The 22,975-nt window shown below is 47.7% G+C and overlaps 1 protein-coding gene across 1 annotated transcript; it reads left to right on the top strand.

Moving 5' to 3' along the window:
- The first annotated feature begins 5,329 nt into the window (after positions 1-5,329).
- On the top strand, positions 5,330-20,918 carry LOC142924016 (uncharacterized). The gene is made up of 2 exons (XM_076065268.1): positions 5,330-6,449; positions 12,772-20,918. Exons 1-2 carry the CDS (start codon positions 6,420-6,422, stop codon positions 14,017-14,019), a joined length of 1,278 nt encoding a protein of 425 aa, XP_075921383.1. The 5' UTR covers positions 5,330-6,419; the 3' UTR covers positions 14,020-20,918.
- The last annotated feature ends 2,057 nt before the right edge of the window (positions 20,919-22,975 follow it).

The raw sequence follows: 22,975 nt of genomic DNA on the forward strand, positions 1-22,975 counted from the left end.
TTATTCTTAAATTGTAACTACTATCAGCAATGGAAATGTGTTGAAGGGGAGCATGAAGCACAGGAATGACGTAGCTTTTAGAAATACGAATACGTCATGCGAGTTTCAAAAAATAAATCAGACCATAATTAGTTTCCCTATACTGGCGTGTCGGTGGTTTATTTCTGAATAGGAATAAAAAAATAACACGTTTTAAAATTACAACAACCTATCAATGTGAATTAAAGTTGCATGCTTATAAATGTGGTGGAGCGATGGCGTCGTGGTTAGTGCACTGCGTCAGGAACCCGGTAACAAGAGTTCAATTCCCAGCTATGGCTAAACACCGGCGGTGAGTGATGTCTGAACCGGCCCTGGTCACGTGCCTGCACGAGCCAACGTGCTTGAGCTACGGTGAAACAACTCCCATCACTGCAAGGTGTGGGGAGGCATTCATCCAGCAGTTGATTGTTACACATTTATTTGTATCACTGTGTTACACGTTTGGCCGGAAACAACCAAAACGAATTGTGGAATAATGTCATTGTGAACATCAACGTTGAACGCGATGGGAGTGGCTGAAGAAAGAGCTCGTGTTCATTATTGAGGTTTGTATTTATTTCCCAATGCAATACCACTTTACAGAATGAGACGTAACATCTGCACATATTCTTTGAACAATAAAAGTTAACAATGTTTGTGCTGCTTCATTCACGGAATTAGTTTTACTTATGGCAAATTCAAACTTGTACTAGCTGTTGTCGCCTCAGGTGTAGTTGTGTGTTGGCCTTGACTTCATCTTAACGCCACTGCCTGAGAAACGCCTCCCTCAAATGCTTGATGACGTTCCCACCACACAAAAAAACACGTATTACAAGGTGGTCTGTATCCAGAGCCAGTCACATTCTTCGTGCTGTCTGTAATATGTGATTGCATTGCATGTGTGCCAAAATAAAGACATATGCATTACGGTTTCACTAATAAAATGTACTGCAGCATAAAAAAATGCTACTTCCATATGTATCATAACTCTGGCGAGCGTTCAAACAGTACTCATTGTCCTAACTCCGTTCGCACACCACCCAATGCGAATTGGCTCTCAGGAATTGTATTTCATGCCATCATACCTTCATTTGCTCCTAGTTGTTGAGATTGCAATGATACATGAGCCTTTCACCATAGCGTAAGTTCTGCATGCTTGTTAAGGTATTTTATGAGCTAGCCTTTCCATTATGGAAGCTGCTTATATTAAATATATAAAGTACACTATAACAACCTTTAAAGCTCTTTTACCTAAACTGTTAAAATAAATGTATACATTTTTTACGCAAAACAATATTTTTTTTACATTACAAGCTTGCATTGAAAGTCATTGTTAATGCCCGTGGGCCTTGAAATCGGTGTTAGCACTGTGGGTGCCGACTGTAATTACAAATCACCGTTCAGCACTATATCACATGGGACCCACACAAATATACATGATCTTGATCTCTACCCTACTTTGAATAAACACTTCGTTAAGCATACGACATGTTCACCGTTCATCAGGGGTATGTGCTGGCCATGAACACTGAACGATAAGAAACTCAAAGGTACCTCAGTGTGAATCTGTGAGCCTCAGTGCAACAACACTGGACCGTAAAGGCATCGTGGTCAAACTGAGCCTCCGTGCAATAACAATGCATCGTAAAAGTGCCTTTATCTGGCTCTCTGGTCGTCAGTAATAATGTCTGTTGTGCAGTGTGGCATTTTATCGTCTACAGGTATCCCAAGATCTTCAAAAACGAAATTTCACAAATCGAAATGGCTTTTCCCATTAATGGCATACAAACTATTACTGATGTTTCAGACATGTATTCCAACTCTACTTATAACCTAAACATATACATTCATATCACTTTTCAGAATACAAATGTTATGATAAAGGACGTAGATATTAAAACGATTGAATAATAATTAATTTAAAGCAAAAAAATATTCATCATTTTCAGTGACTCACCAAAAGATGTGCATGTTGGAATGACTGGGGAGGCGATGTAGAGGCATTACTGTTGCGCTGCAGGGGTACCGTTATCTCATGGTACATGCAGAGTGTGAAATTCTGTTAATCGACCAGTGTCCATATTTTATCAATTGCGTGAACACGAAATGTCGTAAACCGAACGTTCTGTTTTCGGTCACTCACTATATTTTCCTCACTCCTGTTGCCCTGCACTACAGCTCACGGTAAGAACTCTCTACAGCATGACTCACAGACTTCCTCTCTGCACTAAGGACCAGGACCGTCGCTGGCAGGCGTCGTTTCTCCATGGCAAACCCCTCCACGTGGAAAGCCATCCCAATGGCACATTTGGAGTGTTTAATCTACACCGATTGTTAAGAGACATTTAAAGGGGCCCACCTCAGTGCCCTGGGCTTTCGAGCGACACTGAGCTTGGCTGCGCGCCTCAAAGCCATGGTCATTTATGTCCGTGAAATATTGTGTTTATTATGAATTGTATTATTATTCAAGGATAACTATAACGCTTTCATTACCACTGCAATTTGGCATTATCTCTTCCCATTGGTCGCTGGCCTCTGGTTACTACTACACAATTTAAGAAACACACAATTAATTTAAATAGTATGCAATTTTATTCTTATCTTTTACTTGAATTGTGCTTTTGTTTTTCTTTGGGATACCGATTCGTAACGTCCTCGTGTTGTTTAGATAATAAACCAATTCCCTCCCATCGTCCCTTATTACAAGTTATTATAACCTTGCTTAATTTAAGAAATGCATGTAGTCTACCGCATCTTAAAACAGGGGCTGTTCGCTCCTGACTGCTGGAAAGCGTGGAACAAAAAAATATTACACGCAACACTCAAACTGGAAAAGCCATCGCCTCTGCAAGGTAACACAAAATGGAGCAGTGTACAGTACTGTATTTGTAGCCAGCTGTATCTGAAACAAATACACACCCCAGGCACATACAAACGTTATGTTATTCCAAGTAATTTCCTCCCCAGCATGTGCCATTGCGCAATACCTTGCTGATCTCCTTAAGGAGCATAAGCCATCTCATGAACTCCGGTCATTCACGTAGCAGCGGCTGTTGGATAACCGTCGAACAAAGACGATCACTGCATCGCGCGCTTTCAGATGCCCTTCTGCCTGGAACGCCCTTCCTTCCGATATTAGAAAGCCACTGTAACTATGCACTTTTAAATCCAGATTAAAAAAAAAACATTCTTAAAAACTGCTTTTTTTGTGTTTAGTTTGTTGTCCTTCCTCCGCACGCTCCGATTATCAGGGTTGGCTACGTACGGTGCGAAAGAAGTCCAACATACCTAAGTACATACACTCTGCCAGAGCCACCCCCAGCTAACCCAGTGAGATTTCGCAGACGCTTTCTGATTTATCTGGTTAAGGTTGCCGGGTACGTTGCTGGAACCATTGGCAGAGAGATTATGCTTTATGGTGAGCTCCCGATCGGGTCGGTTCCTCATGCAGCATTTTCGGAAATGTCTAAGATCCACTTCAAGGTAATTTCCCTGGATTTAAATACATGATATAATAATGCCGATGTAATCTCATTGACGCAGCGTGCGCTGACCGCAATTTGTCAACATTAAAGCATCTGCGCGGTTAAACTGTTTAACCCAGTGCAAAGCACTTGGGTACTATTGCATAGATAAAGTGTCGTGTAATTGCCTATCGCATACCTAAATATGCATCTGGATCGTCCATTGCAGAAATTTAATTAACCTGAAAATTGGTTTAATGAATGTTACCCTTACAAAGGCAACTGCTGTATAATTTTTGCAGTCTCAATATCAAGTGGTATTTGATTAAATGTGTTTGTATTTCTGTGTAGATTCCCACGGTTACGGTATTCTATACAGCTCTCTGATGTGTTCCGGGGTTTAAATCACATCTTGTTCCGCACGATGTCTGATGTTTCACTCCACATGCTGGGGAGCTTCTTAGGGAACTGAACCATAGGAAGTAGCTCCCCAGGCACAGGAGCAAAACGTCGGACAACATGCCAAGCAACTCTCCAGAAAACACATCGCAGAGCTATACGTGACAATTGTGACATCACAACGGGGAAACACATTGTGACCATGATCATTCACGTGACATACATCTATGGAAAAGTTCCAGTAGACACTTTACAACATCCGAATGGCATTAGAACATGAATAATGTTAATCTGTGTTGACATCATTCAGCAATGACTTGTTTTGTTATTAAATCATGACTTCACAGTATTTACACAACGACAAAACTCTCTCAAAGTGCAAGATTCAAGAGGGGGAAACATTGATAAAAATTAATTAAAAACAAAATACCATAATCGGCATGGAAAATCATCTTGCTCAAATATTCCTATTCAGCAGAAGCAAAGGGGTTCAAAGCCAGGGTAAAATTTCAGAAATGTAAAATTATTGACCGAGTTTGTGCAGCAGTAACTATTTACGACCATTGAGACAAGTAGTGCCTCCCCGTGCCCCTTTCCCTCGTCTTCTCTTCCCCTAAAAATAGCCGGTCGTTGTCCCTGTGTGAGTAGGACAGAGAGCCAACCTTGTTCCCTTCCATCTCCTACACTGTGAGCACCTGGCCTCAGGCTTTCATCCGTGGAATATCTGTAGCCTCCCCTCCCTCACCGCTCGCGTTCTGTACCCGGCTCTTGTTCAATAAAAACATATATAACACAAGGAGTGCGCTCTGGGCAAGACATCGCTAGAGGCAATGACGACCGGTGGTCGAGACCAGCGACGAAGTAGCAGCCAAAGGAGGGAACGCAGCCGAGAGGGGATGTCCACCGCAGAGAAGGAGCGATGACATCGGGTCGTTTCACAGGCGCTGGACGGCGTGTTACATTGCGGGACCGAGAGAGATGGCGATGGTTTGATGATGCCTTCACCCAACAGTGGATTGATCATGGCTGTTGATGACGGATTATTTATATCGATATCGGGTGACAAGGGCCAACACTTGCTGCCAAAGGTGCTCACAATACCACACGGTGGTCAAGTCCTCATAAGGCATTACGAGAAGGCAGTGAGGTTAGTTTTAAACCATTCAACCATGAACCGAATCTTGTGATAATTATAAGACGTCCAGTAATGTTAGGGTGCAATTAAATTAAATTGTATCTGATTTCCTTTGCCACTGCGGTAAATGGCGAGCATCTGGAGGCTACGGCAGTTAATGTAGTCAACTTCACGTTATCTTCCAATTGTTCACGATGTCTTAACGATCATGTTATCAATTATTTTGGAAGAAAAAAATTAATTATTGAGTCTCGGTGTTAGCCAGAGGCCACTCAAATATAAATTCAATACAGTAACGTACAACGAAATAAATGCTGCAGTAAATTATGTCAAGTGAACAAAATGAGAAACAGTTGTAAAATTCCCATTACAACTTAAATAAAGTGTGCACTATGCATCCAAGTTACTGAATGACAGGGTATTGTTGTTTCCAATTTGATGACAGCACATTTTTTTAAGCACATTAAAACAAACGTGGTATGTTTTATGTGCTTTTCTTGGCTACTGTTAACATTTTCTTTATGTTTCAAAATAAAGTGCAGGTTAATGCACTGCCTTTCCAAGATTGCTCTGTTGACTAAAGGCACACAACCGGCCAACAGCATTTCAGCACATTGTCAATTAATCATGATTAATATATGATGAGCAATTAAAGCCATACATGTTTTACATTTCGCCACTTGAAGTTGATTTTGTGTTGCCTTTCCGTACACAAGATTGGAAGCTTTGTAGAGTGTGGTTTTAAAATATAGCTCTTGATATCTGTTGAGCAACAAAAGGAATCCATTGTACCAGTTAATTTCTCAATTAAGTTCAATATAACTGAGAAGTAATCTTTAAGCAGAATTCTAAAAGCACCAATATGGGGTGTGAATCCAGGTTTCATCCATCTATGACCAAACTGGGTTGTCAAATGATGTGGGCGGATGATATTAGCTCAGTTACAATTACTACACAACAATCATTACTTTCATGTTGGATTTTCAGTTATTTTAAAAATTCCACCTCGATCAATGAATTGCTTGACACATTAGTCAATAACTGTGCGTTAAACATATATGTAATAGGTATTTTTATGGACATGTACTATGTAGGACTATTGTCTGCAACGCTGTCTATGATAGATATATATTAAAGGCAGTGTTATTAACATGTGTTCCGTTTTTTTATTTATTAATTGTGCTTACTGCCAATGTGGCATCACCAAATAATTGACTTTATTGCTTGGTCTGCCTTCAATCTGATGACTGCCTCTATAGCAAGGCAGACGAGAAGAGTGCGGCACTCCCAGTGGGAACAAAAAGAACGTGACGGAATCTGAGAAAGCGGTCGTAACAACACCAAGAGGCGTTCTCCAACATGCAGTGACGGCATCCCTGTTTGCAAGTGAAAGCTTCCTCATGACATGGCATCGACGAGCACAAATGAAGGTAAAAGCAATGGGGAGGTTACAGATAGTGAGCCCTATTTGGCCACTAAACCAGCATTCGTGTGTATGTTGTACATTTGTGTATGTGGGGAGCGGTAGTGTAGTATATGTGTGGGGAGTGGTAGTGTAGTGTCTGTGTGGAGAGTGGTAGTGTAGTGTCTGTGTGGGGAGTGGTAGTGTAGTGTCTGTGTGGAGAGTGGTAGTGTAGTGTCTGTGTGGGGAGTGGTAGTGTAGTGTCTGTGTGGAGAGTGGTAGTGTCTATGTAGGGAGTGGTAGTGTAGTGTCTATGTGGGGAGTGGTAGTGTAGTGTCTGTGTGGAGAGTGGTAGTGTAGTGTCTATGTAGGGAGTGGTAGTGTAGTGTCTATGTAGGGAGTGGTAGTGTAGTGTCTATGTGGGGAGTGGTAGTGTAGTGTATATGTGGGGAGTGGTAGTGTAGTGTCTGTGTGGGGAGTGGTAGTGTAGTGTCTATGTAGGGAGTGGTAGTGTAGTGTCTATGTGGGGGGTGGTAGTGTAGTGTCTATGTAGGGAGTGGTAGTGTAGTGTCTATGTGGGGGGTGGTAGTGTAGTGTATATGTGGGGAGTGGTAGTGTAGTGTCTATGTGGGGAGTGGTAGTGTAGTGTCTATGTGGGGGGTGGTAGTGTAGTGTCTATGTGGGGAGTGGTAGTGTAGTGTCTGTGTGGGGAGTGGTAGTGTAGTGTCTGTGTGGAGAGTGGTAGTGTAGTGTCTATGTAGGGAGTGGTAGTGTAGTGTCTATGTAGGGAGTGGTAGTGTAGTGTCTATGTGGGGGGTGGTAGTGTAGTGTATATGTGGGGAGTGGTAGTGTAGTGTCTATGTGGGGAGTGGTAGTGTAGTGTCTGTGTGGGGAATGGTAGTGTAGTGTCTGTGTGGGGAGTGGTAGTGTAGTGTCTATGTGGGGAGTGGTAGTGTAGTGTCTATGTGGGGAGTGGTAGTGTAGTGTCTATGTGGGGAGTGGTAGTGTAGTGTCTATGTGGGGAGTGGTAGTGTAGTGTCTATGTGGGGAGTGGTAGTGTAGTGTCTATGTGGGGAGTGGTAGTGTAGTGTATATGTGGGGAGTGGTAGTGTAGTGTCTGTGTGGGGAATGGTAGTGTAGTGTCTATGTGGGGAGTGGTAGTGTCTATGTAGGGAGTGGTAGTGTAGTGTCTATGTGGGGAGTGGTAGTGTCTATGTGGGGAGTGGTAGTGTCTATGTAGGGAGTGGTAGTGTAGTGTCTATGTGGGGAGTGGTAGTGTAGTGTCTATGTGGGGAGTGGTAGTGTAGTGTCTATGTGGGGAGTGGTAGTGTAGTGTATATGTGGGGAGTGGTAGTGTAGTGTATATGTGGGGAGTGGTAGTGTAGTGTATATGTGGGGAGTGGTAGTGTAGTGTCTATGTGGGGAGTGGTAGTGTAGTGTCTGTGTGGAGAGTGGTAGTGTCTATGTAGGGAGTGGTAGTGTAGTGTCTATGTGGGGAGTGGTAGTGTAGTGTATATGTGGGGAGTGGTAGTGTAGTGTATATGTGGGGAGTGGTAGTGTAGTGTCTATGTGGGGAGTGGTAGTGTAGTGTATATGTGGGGAGTGGTAGTGTAGTGTCTATGTGGGGAGTGGTAGTGTAGTGTCTGTGTGGGGAGTGGTAGTGTAGTGTCTATGTGTGGGGAGTGGTAGTGTAGTGTCTGTGTGGAGAGTGGTAGTGTCTATGTAGGGAGTGGTAGTGTAGTGTATATGTGGGGAATGGTAGTGTAGTGTCTATGTGGGGAGTGGTAGTGTAGTGTCTATGTGGGGAGTGGTAGTGTAGTGTCTGTGTGGGGAGTGGTAGTGTAGTGTCTATGTGGGGAGTGGTAGTGTAGTGTCTGTGTGGGGAGTGGTAGTGTCTATGTAGGGAGTGGTAGTGTAGTGTATATGTGGGGAGTGGTAGTGTAGTGTCTATGTGGGGAGTGGTAGTGTAGTGTCTATGTGGGGAGTGGTAGTGTAGTGTCTATGTGGGGAGTGGTAGTGTAGTGTCTGTGTGGGGAGTGGTAGTGTCTATGTAGGGAGTGGTAGTGTAGTGTATATGTGGGGAGTGGTAGTGTAGTGTCTATGTGGGGAGTGGTAGTGTAGTGTCTATGTGGGGAGTGGTAGTGTCTATGTGGGGAGTGGTAGTGTAGTGTATATGTGTGGGGAGTGGTAGTGTAGTGTCTATGTGGGGAATGGTAGTGTAGTGTCTATGTGGGGAGTGGTAGTGTAGTGTCTATGTGGGGAGTGGTAGTGTAGTGTATATGTAGGGAGTGGTAGTGTAGTGTCTATGTGGGAAGTGGTAGTGTAGTGTATATGTAGGGAGTGGTAGTGTAGTGTCTATGTGGGGAGTGGTAGTGTAGTGTCTATGTGGGGAGTGGTAGTGTAGTGTCTATGTGGGGAGTGGTAGTGTAGTGTCTGTGTTGGGAGTGGTAGTGTAGTGTCTATGTGGGGAGTGGTAGTGTAGTGTCTATGTAGGGAGTGGTAGTGTAGTGTCTATGTGGGGAGTGGTAGTGTAGTGTCTATGTGGGGAGTGGTAGTGTAGTGTCTATGTAGGGAGTGGTAGTGTAGTGTATATGTGGGGAATGGTAGTGTAGTGTCTATGTGGGGAGTGGTAGTGTAGTGTCTATGTGGGGAGTGGTAGTGTAGTGTCTGTGTGGGGAGTGGTAGTGTAGTGTCTATGTGGGGAGTGGTAGTGTCTATGTGGGGAGTGGTAGTGTAGTGTATATGTGTGGGGAGTGGTAGTGTAGTGTCTATGTGGGGAGTGGTAGTGTCTATGTGGGGAGTGGTAGTGTAGTGTATATGTGTGGGGAGTGGTAGTGTAGTGTCTATGTGGGGAGTGGTAGTGTCTATGTGGGGAGTGGTAGTGTAGTGTATATGTGTGGGGAGTGGTAGTGTAGTGTCTATGTGGGGAGTGGTAGTGCAGTGTCTATGTGGTGAGTGGTAGTGTAGTGTCTATGTGGGGAGTGGTAGTGTAGTGTCTATGTGGGGAGTGGTAGTGTAGTGTATATGTGGGGAGTGGTAGTGTAGTGTATATGTGTGGGGAGTGGTAGTGTAGTGTCTATGTGGGGAGTGGTAGTGTATATGTGGGGAGTGGTAGTGTAGTGTATATGTGGGGAACGGTAGTGTAGTGTCTATGTAGGGAGTGGTAGTGTAGTGTCTATGTGGGGAGTGGTAGTGTAGTGTCTATGTGGGGAGTGGTAGTGTAGTGTCTATGTGGGGAGTGGTAGTGTAGTGTATATGTGGGGAGTGGTAGTGCAGTGTCTATGTGGTGAGTGGTAGTGTAGTGTCTATGTGGGGAGTGGTAGTGTAGTGTATATGTGTGGGGAACGGTAGTGTAGTGTATATGTGGCTATATGGGGGATATTTGTATTTTTATCTTTGTGTGAGTATGTGAAGGTATGGCCGTAATGTGTTTGCTAACTTCGCTTACCCCTGTGGATTATAAGGTGAAGATAATAATAACGTTCTTGACCTGAACAGCGTCACTGAGAGTTATTACACTTTCGGGAGGGTCCCGAATTGGAATGTGTGGCTCGTTAAATTAATGAGTTCATTGACAGGTGGGAGACAGCTGCAGGACACAGAATAACCCTACTCACCTGAAGGGGATAACATGCAACGCTCTGCACAGTTCAAGTCAATGTTATACTGCCATATTATTGCTAATTTGCACCAGAAAATCCCAGTCTCCCACCCAAGTACTAAACAGGGTTAATCCAAATTACCTTCTGAGATATCCTGAGGTCCAACGCATTTTAGGGCGACCGGTCATGTGTTAGCGGGTTGTACCGCGTGTTGTTCAGTATGATGTCCAATGTTTCATTTTACGTACTGGAAGCGAGACGTCAGGCATCATGCCGAACAACACGTGGTATAACTTCGAAACACATCAGTGAACCTATGCAGGAGTATCGGTAAACATTTGTCTTTGTGTTTGAATATTTTATATAGCAAGACAAAGCGTTCTCTGTATTTCCTAGGGGACGTCCATAAATTACGTCACGCGATATTGGACGATTTTTGACCCCCCCCCCCCCATCGTCACACGGCGTCACAAAAAGTCAGACCCCCCCTCAAATATGACGTCACAAAGCTCTGCCCCCCCCCAAAAAAAACGTGCTTCAAATTGCTTTAAACTATTGTCATTGTAGTGCGTATTAAATGTGCCGCTGCACTCTATTGTTGTAGGAGAAAACATTTATTAAAACGTCTATTTAATTAATTAGAACGTGTTGTCTATATTTATTTAAAGTTGCGCATTTTGATGTGACGTCACATTTCTCAACCCCCCTCCCCCTTGTCACACATCGTCACAAATGTCTTACTCCCCCCCCCCCCCCCCAGGTGCGTGACGTCATTTATGGACGGCCCCCATGCAACATTAACAATACTTTTCCTGTACTTTACCTGTCCTTAATATCCACTGCTATCGTGTTTTTGTATTGTTTGTTGTTGTAACTTTCTAACCCGCCCCTGCTGGACACCTGTGAAAAAGAGCTTTATAGCTCATCGGATTCCTCCAGTTTAAATACATATTCTGATTCTGACAATGCCATGCACTTTCCTTTCAGGCTCCGTTGACCTTGAGTGAGACCTCTCCAGGTGCAGGGTTGGAATTCAACCCCTGACCACATGGGTGGGAGTCAGTGGCAGCACTGACTTCACATTTGTTGAGGAGACAGAGAGACATATTCAATCATTGGGGAAATGATTCATCTCAAAGAGGTCACAGCACATTGGTTACAACGCTAAACGCCGCTTCCCAAACCTCCAGTGCAAAGGGACAATATGTTTTACAAGCAGAGCAGGTGCCCAGAAAGTCCCTGGTGGCAATTAATTTCCCTTAACTCTGCTGTCCTCTCTGCTGTTTGCACGGGGAGGGCCACACATGAACAGAGAGAGAGCTTGGAAAATCTGAGACATGTCATGGCTTTCCTAACAAGGAAGTGTGTCCACAGAACGTATACACATTTCTCAGATTCCAATAAATATATCATTATAGGTTATTATGGTTGTGGGTAGGAGAGAAGGATAGAACGAAGAGGTCGTTTCCATTCCTAGGATCATCATTAGACTTGCAATGATTCATGGATGAAAATAAATTGTTGTGTCCATAGGACACTGATACTTTCATTGACACAAGCATTTACAAAATAAATTTTAATAACAGATGGCAGGGTGGCTGAATGGCTGGGTAAATTAAATAATGCAAAGAATTGCAACTCTCAATTAAGAATTACTTAAAAGTGAGCTGGTGGTTGAGGAATGAGAGTACTGAGTCAGCACTGCCAAAACCTGGGTTTGAATCCAGGCAGATAGCCCTGACTTAACCGTGGTCTCATCCTGGTTACCAATTAAAAGGTAAAATTACGTTTAATGTTTTTTTTCTTCCACTTAATTTGGGTAAATTTCAGCTTTGAGACTTTAATTGTTGGTTGATTGACAGGCAACTAAGACTCTGTGTCAATAATAAATGGTGTTTTTTTTCCCCCGTGTAGTTAAAGATGCCTATTGAAGTCACCTCAGAGGTATTTCGCTGACAGAGGGTTGTGCAGTGCTAGCTGCGAAGTTCTGAATGGTAATTTATTTGTCCCTTGACATCATGCTGATAGGACAATTGGAATATAATTTGAAATAGCCGATTGATAAACCTTATACAAACGTTATGTTTAGGCTAATGCAAGGAATGACACAGTATTAATGAGAATCGTTAGTGAGAATCATTAGTACTGCCAATAATCTATTGATTTAATAATTGGAAGTGGCTTGAAGCATAACATGCCTAATCACTCGATTATATCAATCTTCATCATGATCACCATACCGTGTGCTTAAAACGCAACTTTAATCATGAGGCTTACTCACTTGACTGAATACCGGGCTCACATTCGTATATATATTCAAGTAAAAATTATTGCTCAGATAATTTCTGGGATCGCTATTTAATGCCTCCTGGGAATGAGTTAAACCAATGTCACTTGGAGAGACCACACCACCTGGTGGGAATTTAACATTGGTTGCCCCATGGTGATAATGTAGTCACCAAGTAATGTAATTTCTACCAATCGCTCAGGATTGCTATTGAACAGTAGCACCGCCTAATGCTAAGCGAGTGGTAACAAGGACCAGGTAAATGAACTTCCCAGGCGAGAGAGAACTGCAGTAGTAATACAGCATTAATGCAAACCCAAAGTATAATAACAGAAAATAATTAGAATTAATCAATATAAGTAAGCGTTATTTAAACAGAAAATAATCCACATTGTATTCAACGTATTCAATACACATATATAATAGCCCAGATCTGTCCTTCTGTCATTCTGTGACTGTAGTTAACACGGCACGGATTGGTTGAAGTGCATCACGTGACCGAGAGCTGCCCACTTCGTGTGCAGCACCGGAGACGCAGCCACGGAAAGCTGACGGTCGATCTACTCACACACGGCTCACTCACACACACAGCTCACTCATACACACAGCTCACTCACTCACACTCACTCATACACACAGCTCACTCACACGCACTCATACACACAGCTCACTCACTCACACTCACAGCTCACTCATACACACAGCTCACTCACTCACTCATACACACAGCTCACACTCACTCATACACACAGCTCACTCACTCACAGCTCACTCACACAGCTCACTCACACTCACTCATACACACAGCTCACTCACACTCACTCATACACACAGCTCACTCACTCATACACACAGCTCACTCACACTCACTCATACACACAGCTCACTCACACTCACTCATACACACAGCTCACTCACACTCACTCATACACACAGCTCACTCACACTCACTCATACACACAGCTCACTCACACTCACTCATACACACAGCTCACTCACACTCACTCACACACACAGCTCACTCACACTCACTCACACACACAGCTCACTCACACTCACTCATACACACAGCTCACTCACACTCACTCATACACACAGCTCACTCACTCATACACACAGCTCACTCACACTCACTCATACACACAGCTCACTCACACTCACTCATACACACAGCTCACTTACACTCACTCATACACACAGCTCACTCACACTCACTCATACACACAGCTCACTCACACTCACTCATACACACAGCTCACTCACACTCACTCATACACACAGCTCACTCACACTCACTCATACACACAGCTCACTCACACTCACTCACACACACAGCTCACTCACACTCACTCACACACACAGCTCACTCACACTCACTCATACACACAGCTCACTCACTCAATCACATACACAGCTCACTGACACTCACTCACACACACAGCTCACTCACACTCACTCATACACACAGCTCACTCACTCATACACACAGCTCACTCACATTCACTCATACACACAGCTCACTCACACTCACTCATACACACAGCTCACTCACACTCACTCATACACACAGCTCACTCACACTCACTCATACACACAGCTCACTCACTCAATCACACACACAGCTCACTCACACTCACTCATACACACAGCTCACTCACACTCACTCATACACACAGCTCACTCGCATGCAGCTCAGAGGAGACGGGTGAGTGAGAGTGAGTGAAGGGTGAGTGAGAGTGAGGAGAAGGGTGAGTGACAGTGAGGAGAAGGGTGAGTGACAGTGAGGAGACGGGTGAGTGAGAGTGAGGAGAAGGGTGAGTGACAGGAGAAGGGTGAGTGACAGGAGAAGGGTGAGTGAGAGTGAGAAGATGGGTGAGTGAGAGTGAGGAGACGGGTGAGTGACAGTGAGGAGAAGGGTGAGTGAGAGTGAGGAGACGGGTGAGTGAGAGTGAGGAGATGGGTGAGTGAGAGTGAGGAGAAGGGTGAGGGACAGTGAGGAGAAGGGTGAGTGAGAGTGAGGAGACGGGTGAGTGACAGTGAGGAGAAGGATGAGTGAGAGTGAGGAGACGGTGAGTGAGAGTGAGGAGATGGGTGAGTGAGAGTGAGGAGAAGGGTGAGTGACAGTGAGGAGAAGGGTGAGTGAGAGTGAGGAGACGGGTGAGTGAGAGTGAGGAGAAGGGTGAGTGAGAGTGAGGAGACAGGTGAGTGAGAGTGAGGAGACGGGTGAGTGACAGTGAGGAGACGGGTGAGTGAGAGTGAGGAGACGGGTGAGTGAGAGTGAGGAGAAGGGTGAGTGAGAGTGAGGAGACGGGTGAGTGACAGTGAAGAGAAGGGTGAGTGAGAGTGAGGAGATGGGTGAGTGAGAGTGAGGAGAAGGGTGAGTGAGAGTGAGGAGACGGGTTAGTGAGAGTGAGGAGACGGGTGAGTGAGAGTGAGTGAAGGGTGAGTGAGAGTGAGGAGAAGGGTGAGTGAGAGTGAGGAGACGGGTGAGTGAGAGTGAGGAGAAGGGTGAGTGAGAGTGAGGAGACGGGTGAGTGAGAGTGAGGAGAAGGGTGAGTGAGAGTGAGGAGAAGGGTGAGTGATTGTGAGGAGACGGGTGAGTGAGAGTGAGGAGAAGGGTGAGTGAGAGTGAGGAGAAGGGTGAGTGAGAGTGAGTGAAGGGTGAGTGACAGTGAGGAGACGGGTGAGTGAGAGTGAGGAGAAGGGTGAGTGACAGTGAGGAGAAGGGTGAGTGACAGTGAGGAGAAGGATGAGTGAGAGTGAGGAGAAGGGTGAGTGATTGTGAGGAGACGGGTGAGTGAGAGTGAGGAGAAGGGTGAGTGAGAGTGAGGAGAAGGGTGAGTGAGAGTGAGGAGAAGGGTGAGTGACAGTGAGTGAAGGGTGAGTGACAGTGAGGAGACGGGTGAGTGAGAGTGAGGAGACGGGTGAGTGAGAGTGAGGAGAAGGGTGAGTGACAGTGGGGAGACGGGTGAGTGAGAGTGAGAAGCGTGAGTGAGAGTGAGGAGAAGGGAGAGTGAGGAGACGGGTGAGTGAGAGTGAGGGGATGGGTGAGTGAGAGTAAGGAGAAGGGTGAGTGAGAGTGAGGAGAAAGGTGAGTGAGAGTGAGGAGACGGGTGAGAGTGAGGAGACGGGTGAGTGAGAGTGAGGAGAAGGGTGAGTGAGAGTGAGAAGCGTGAGTGAGGAGAAGGGAGAGTGAGAGTGAGGAGACGGGTGAGTGAGAGTGAGGAGAAGGGTGAGTGAGAGTGAGGAGACGGGTGAGTGACAGTGAAGAGAAGGGTGAGTGAGAGTGAGGAGATGGGTGAGTGAGAGTGAGTGAAGGGTGAGTGAGAGTGAGGAGAAGGGTGAGTGACAGTGAGGAGAAGGGTGAGTGACAGTGAGGAGACGGGTGAGTGAGAGTGAGGAGAAGGGTGAGTGACAGAAGGGTGAGTGACAGTGAGGAGAAGGGTGAGTGACAGGAGAAGGGTGAGTGAGAGTGAGAAGATGGGTGAGTGAGAGTGAGGAGACGGGTGAGTGACAGTGAGGAGAAGGGTGAGTGAGAGTGAGGAGACGGGTGAGTGAGAGTGAGGAGATGGGTGAGTGAGAGTGAGGAGAAGGGTGAGGGACAGTGAGGAGAAGGGTGAGTGAGAGTGAGGAGACGGGTGAGTGACAGTGAGGAGAAGGGTGAGTGAGAGTGAGGAGACGGGTGAGTGAGAGTGAGGAGACGGGTGAGTGAGAGTGAGGAGATGGGTGAGTGAGAGTGAGGAGAAGGGTGAGGGACAGTGAGGAGAAGGGTGAGTGAGAGTGAGGAGATGGGTGAGTGACAGTGAGGAGAAGGATGAGTGAGAGTGAGGAGACGGTGAGTGAGAGTGAGGAGATGGGTGAGTGAGAGTGAGGAGAAGGGTGAGTGACAGTGAGGAGAAGGGTGAGTGAGAGTGAGGAGACGGGTGAGTGAGAGTGAGGAGAAGGGTGAGTGAGAGTGAGGAGACAGGTGAGTGAGAGTGAGGAGACGGGTGAGTGACAGTGAGGAGACGGGTGAGTGAGAGTGAGGAGACGGGTGAGTGAGAGTGAGGAGAAGGGTGAGTGAGAGTGAGGAGACGGGTGAGTGACAGTGAAGAGAAGGGTGAGTGAGAGTGAGGAGATGGGTGAGTGAGAGTGAGGAGAAGGGTGAGTGAGAGTGAGGAGACGGGTTAGTGAGAGTGAGGAGACGGGTGAGTGAGAGTGAGTGAAGGGTGAGTGAGAGTGAGTGAAGGGTGAGTGACAGTGAGGAGATGGGTGAGTGACAGTGAGGAGAAGGGTGAGTGAGAGTGAGGAGACAGGTGAGGGAGAGTGAGGAGACAGGTGAGTGACAGTGAGGAGAAGGGTGAGTGAGAGTGAGGAGAAGGGTGAGTGAGAGTGAGGAAACAGGTGAGTGGCAGTGAGAAGGGTGAGTGAGAGTGAGGAGACAGGTGAGTGAGAGTGAGGAGAAGGGTGAGTGAGAGTGAGGAGACGGGTGAGTGAGAGTGAGGAGAAGGGTGAGTGACAGTGAGGAGACGGGTGAGTGATAGTGAGGAGATGGGTGAGTGAGAGTGAGTAGACGGGTGAGTGAGAGTGAGGAGAAGGTTGAGTGAGTGTGAGGAGACAGGTGAGTGACAGTGAGGAGACGGGTGAGTGAGAGTGAGGAGACAGGTGAGTGACAGTGAGGAGAAGGGTGAGTGAGAGTGAGGAGAAGGGTGAGTGAGAGTGAGGAAACAGGTGAGTGACAGTGAGGAGAAGGGTGAGAGAGAGTGAGGAGACAGGTGAGTGACAGTGAGGAGAAGGGTGAGTGAGAGTGAGGAGACGGGTAAGTGAGAGTGAGGAGATGGGTGAGTGAGAGTGAGGAGAAGGGTTAGTGAGAGTGAGGAGACGGTTGAGTGAGAGTGAGGAGAAGGGTGAGTGACAGTGAGGAGAAGGGTGAGTGAGAGTGAGGAGACGGGTGAGTGAGAGTGAGAAGGGTGAGTGAGAGTGAGGAGACGGGTGAGTGACAGTGAGTGAAGGGTGAGTGACAGTGAGGAGAAGGGTGAGTGAGAGTGAGGAGATGGGTGAGTGAGAGTAAAAAGCGTGAGTGAGAGTGAGGAGACGGGTGAGTGAGAGTGAGGAGATGGGTGAGTGAGAGTGAGGAGAAGGGTGAGTGAGAGTGAGGAGAAGGGTGAGTGAGAGTGAGGAGACGGGTGAGAGTGAGGAGACGGGTGAGTGAGAGTGAGGAGAAGGGTGAGTGAGAGTGAGGAGACGGGTGAGTGAGAGTGAGGAGAAGGGTGAGTGAGAGTGAGGAGACGGGTGAGTGAGAGTGAGGAGAAGGGTGAGTGAGAGTGAGGAGAAGGGTGAGTGATTGTGAGGAGACGGGTGAGTGAGAGTGAGGAGAAGGGTGAGTGAGAGTGAGGAGAAGGGTGAGTGAGAGTGAGTGAAGGGTGAGTGACAGTGAGGAGACGGGTGAGTGAGAGTGAGGAGACGGGTGAGTGAGAGTGAGGAGAAGGGTGAGTGACAGTGAGGAGAAGGGTGAGTGACAGTGAGGAGAAGGATGAGTGAGAGTGAGGAGAAGGGTGAGTGATTGTGAGGAGACGGGTGAGTGAGAGTGAGGAGAAGGGTGAGTGAGAGTGAGGAGAAGGGTGAGTGAGAGTGAGGAGAAGGGTGAGTGAGAGTGAGGAGAAGGGTGAGTGAGAGTGAGGAGACGGGTGAGAGTGAGGAGACGGGTGAGTGAGAGTGAGGAGAAGGGTGAGTGAGAGTGAGGAGACGGGTGAGTGAGAGTGAGGAGAAGGGTGAGTGAGAGTGAGGAGACGGGTGAGTGAGAGTGAGGAGAAGGGTGAGTGAGAGTGAGGAGAAGGGTGAGTGATTGTGAGGAGACGGGTGAGTGAGAGTGAGGAGAAGGGTGAGTGAGAGTGAGGAGAAGGGTGAGTGAGAGTGAGTGAAGGGTGAGTGACAGTGAGGAGACGGGTGAGTGAGAGTGAGGAGACGGGTGAGTGAGAGTGAGGAGAAGGGTGAGTGACAGTGAGGAGAAGGGTGAGTGACAGTGAGGAGAAGGATGAGTGAGAGTGAGGAGAAGGGTGAGTGATTGTGAGGAGACGGGTGAGTGAGAGTGAGGAGAAGGGTGAGTGAGAGTGAGGAGAAGGGTGAGTGAGAGTGAGGAGAAGGGTGAGTGACAGTGAGTGAAGGGTGAGTGACAGTGAGGAGACGGGTGAGTGAGAGTGAGGAGAAGGGTGAGTGACAGTGGGGAGACGGGTGAGTGAGAGTGAGAAGCGTGAGTGAGAGTGAGGAGAAGGGAGAGTGAGGAGACGGGTGAGTGAGAGTGAGGGGATGGGTGAGTGAGAGTAAGGAGAAGGGTGAGTGAGAGTGAGGAGAAAGGTGAGTGAGAGTGAGGAGACGGGTGAGAGTGAGGAGACGGGTGAGTGAGAGTGAGGAGAAGGGTGAGTGAGGGTGAGAAGCGTGAGTGAGAGTGAGGAGAAGGGAGAGTGAGAGTGAGGAGACGGGTGAGTGAGAGTGAGGAGAAGGGTGAGTGAGAGTGAGGAGACGGGTGAGTGACAGTGAAGAGAAGGGTGAGTGAGAGTGAGGAGATGGGTGAGTGAGAGTGAGTGAAGGGTGAGTGAGAGTGAGGAGAAGGGTGAGTGACAGTGAGGAGAAGGGTGAGTGACAGTGAGGAGACGGGTGAGTGAGAGTGAGGAGAAGGGTGAGTGACAGAAGGGTGAGTGACAGTGAGGAGAAGGGTGAGTGACAGGAGAAGGGTGAGTGAGAGTGAGAAGATGGGTGAGTGAGAGTGAGGAGACGGGTGAGTGACAGTGAGGAGAAGGGTGAGTGAGAGTGAGGAGACGGGTGAGTGAGAGTGAGGAGATGGGTGAGTGAGAGTGAGGAGAAGGGTGAGGGACAGTGAGGAGAAGGGTGAGTGAGAGTGAGGAGACGGGTGAGTGACAGTGAGGAGAAGGGTGAGTGAGAGTGAGGAGACGGGTGAGTGAGAGTGAGGAGATGGGTGAGTGAGAGTGAGGAGAAGGGTGAGGGACAGTGAGGAGAAGGGTGAGTGAGAGTGAGGAGACGGGTGAGTGACAGTGAGGAGAAGGATGAGTGAGAGTGAGGAGACGGTGAGTGAGAGTGAGGAGATGGGTGAGTGAGAGTGAGGAAAAGGGTGAGTGACAGTGAGGAGAAGGGTGAGTGAGAGTGAGGAGACGGGTGAGTGAGAGTGAGGAGAAGGGTGAGTGAGAGTGAGGAGACAGGTGAGTGAGAGTGAGGAGACGGGTGAGTGACAGTGAGGAGACGGGTGAGTGAGAGTGAGGAGACGGGTGAGTGAGAGTGAGGAGAAGGGTGAGTGAGAGTGAGGAGACGGGTGAGTGACAGTGAAGAGAAGGGTGAGTGAGAGTGAGGAGATGGGTGAGTGAGAGTGAGGAGAAGGGTGAGTGAGAGTGAGGAGACGGGTTAGTGAGAGTGAGGAGACGGGTGAGTGAGAGTGAGTGAAGGGTGAGTGAGAGTGAGTGAAGGGTGAGTGACAGTGAGGAGATGGGTGAGTGACAGTGAGGAGAAGGGTGAGTGAGAGTGAGGAGACAGGTGAGGGAGAGTGAGGAGACAGGTGAGTGACAGTGAGGAGAAGGGTGAGTGAGAGTGAGGAGAAGGGTGAGTGAGAGTAAGGAAACAGGTGAGTGGCAGTGAGAAGGGTGAGTGAGAGTGAGGAGACAGGTGAGTGAGAGTGAGGAGAAGGGTGAGTGAGAGTGAGGAGACGGGTGAGTGAGAGTGAGGAGAAGGGTGAGTGACAGTGAGGAGACGGGTGAGTGAGAGTGAGGAGATGGGTGAGTGAGAGTGAGTAGACGGGTGAGTGAGAGTGAGGAGAAGGTTGAGTGAGTGTGAGGAGACAGGTGAGTGACAGTGAGGAGACGGGTGAGTGAGAGTGAGGAGACAGGTGAGTGAGAGTGAGGAGACGGGTGAGTGACAGTGAGGAGAAGGGTGAGTGAGAGTGAGGAGAAGGGTGAGTGAGAGTGAGGAAACAGGTGAGTGACAGTGAGGAGAAGGGTGAGAGAGAGTGAGGAGACAGGTGAGTGACAGTGAGGAGAAGGGTGAGTGAGAGTGAGGAGACGGGTAAGTGAGAGTGAGGAGATGGGTGAGTGAGAGTGAGGAGAAGGGTTAGTGAGAGTGAGGAGACGGGTGAGTGAGAGTGAGGAGAAGGGTGAGTGACAGTGAGGAGAAGGGTGAGTGAGAGTGAGGAGACGGGTGAGTGAGAGTGAGAAGGGTGAGTGAGAGTGAGGAGACGGGTGAGTGACAGTGAGTGAAGGGTGAGTGACAGTGAGGAGAAGGGTGAGTGAGAGTGAGGAGATGGGTGAGTGAGAGTAAAAAGCGTGAGTGAGAGTGAGGAGACGGGTGAGTGAGAGTGAGGAGATGGGTGAGTGAGAGTGAGGAGAAGGGTGAGTGAGAGTGAGGAGAAGGGTGAGTGAGAGTGAGGAGACGGGTGAGAGTGAGGAGACGGGTGAGTGAGAGTGAGGAGAAGGGTGAGTGAGAGTGAGGAGACGGGTGAGTGAGAGTGAGGAGAAGGGTGAGTGAGAGTGAGGAGACGGGTGAGTGAGAGTGAGGAGAAGGGTGAGTGAGAGTGAGGAGAAGGGTGAGTGATTGTGAGGAGACGGGTGAGTGAGAGTGAGGAGAAGGGTGAGTGAGAGTGAGGAGACGGGTGAGTGAGAGTGAGGAGATGGGTGAGTGAGAGTGAGGAGAAGGGTGAGAGTGAGGAGACGGGTGAGTGAGAGTGAGGAGAAGGGTGAGTGAGAGTGAGGAGAAGGGTGAGTGAGAGTGAGGAGACGGGTGAGTGAGAGTGAGGAGAAGGGTGAATGACAGTAAGGAGAAGGGTGAGTGAGAGGAGACGGATGAGTGAGAGTGAGGTGAAGGGTGAGTGACAGTGAGTGAAGGGTGAGTGCCAGTGAGGAGACGTGTGAGTGAGGGTGAGGAGAAGGGTGAGTGAGAGTGAGGAGACGGGTGAGTGACAGTGAGGAGAAGGGTGAGTGAGAGTGAGGAGATGGGTGAGTGAGAGTGAGGAGACGGGTGAGTGAGGGTGAGGAGAAGGGTGAGTGAGAGTGAGGAGACGGGTGAGTGAGAGTGAGGAGAAGGGTGAGTGAGAGTGAGGAGACGGGTGAGTGACAGTGAGTGAAGGGTGAGTGAGGGTGAGGAGAAGGGTGAGTGAGAGTGAGGAGACGGGTGAGTGAGAGTGAGGAGACGGGTGAGTGAGAGTGAGGAGACGGGTGAGTGAGAGTGAGGAGACGGGTGAGTGAGAGTGAGGAGACAGGTGAGTGAGAGTGAGGAGACGGGTGAGTGAGAGTGAGGAGAAGGGTGAGTGAGAGTGAGGAGACGGGTGAGTGACAGTGAGGAGAAGGGTGAGTGAGAGTGAGGAGATGGGTGAGTGAGAGTGAGGAGAAGGGTGAGTGAGAGTGAGGAGACGGGTGAGTGAGGGTGAGGAGAAGGGTGAGTGAGAGTGAGGAGACGGGTGAGTGAGAGTGAGGAGACGGGTGAGTGAGAGTGAGGAGACAGGTGAGTGAGAGTGAGGAGACGGGTGAGTGACAGTGAGTGAAGGGTGAGTGACAGTGAGACAAAGCCGTGCTCTGTCCACTGCTGCCCTGAGGGAGAGCTGTGCTCTGTCCATTACATTAGTACTCGAGTTTTTTTGGTGCTTAAATCCACTGCTGGATGAAGGCCCACCGCACGCTGTGTTTGTTGGGGGGTACCGCACGCTGTGGTTGTTGGGGGGTGCCGCACGCTGTGGTTGTTGGGGTGTGCCGCAGGCTGTGGTTGTTGGGGGTGCCATAACAATCACTGGGCCGTGCTGCCTTGTTTGTATGTTGAACTTTTTCGCACCATACATAGCCAAGCTGAGTGAGCGGCTCAAATTGTATATATCAGTCAAATAGGCCCTGACACCGAGATGTTGCCTGAATTCCACACAATGTACTTTTTACTTTGACCTTTTTTGTGCAACCACACAAATCTAATTACACCCAATACATTAGTAACATCCTAGCATGCTCCAAAGTGCAGGTTTTCACGTCTTACATTTAGGCTTAAGAAGTAAAAACATACAATTACATTTTAAGAGTTAAAAAAGACAAATTGGGTCTCGTTTGTCTTAGATAATCACTAGACCGATGTACAGCTATTAAGCAGCTTTCTAAAAGTGTATATTCTGAGTTTGTTTTTAGAAACTATAACTAACATTTTACTTTCAGTGGCATTTAAACCTCTCCAGCCTCGCCAATCTTCTTGTCATGACATTTAATTGACGGGACCTGAACAAATTAAATGCATAACCCAGAGACTAACGGAGGAACAGAGGCCAAAGCACTGCTCATTAATCCCAGCAATCCGAGGGTTTGCGTATTTGTGACAGTTTCAGATATTTGTTAAATATTTAAACCAAGATGTCCTTGTGATCTTTCGTCACACATTTAATGCCAAAGTTGGCTCAGCCCTAGAGTGAATTAAATACAGATTCAGACAGCTTCACAGAAAAATAAGGATGGAGTTGTATTGTAGCAGTGGTGAGCACACCACTCTGCCATGAACACGGCGATGGAAGTTTGAGTCCCGACCATGGATAGGGCAAGGAATATCCGAGCCGCTATGGTCAAACAACTAGCCATAATCAGCACGTGACAAGGCCTTCATCCAGTAGCGGATAAACAAAGGGTTACACGTAATTTATTATATACTGTGCACCTATAT

The sequence above is a fragment of the Petromyzon marinus genome, chromosome 7 (genome assembly GCF_048934315.1).
Source record: "Petromyzon marinus isolate PM22_M1 ecotype Great Lakes invasive population chromosome 7, UKy_Petmar_22M1.pri1.0, whole genome shotgun sequence".
Taxonomy (NCBI): domain Eukaryota; kingdom Metazoa; phylum Chordata; class Hyperoartia; order Petromyzontiformes; family Petromyzontidae; genus Petromyzon; species Petromyzon marinus.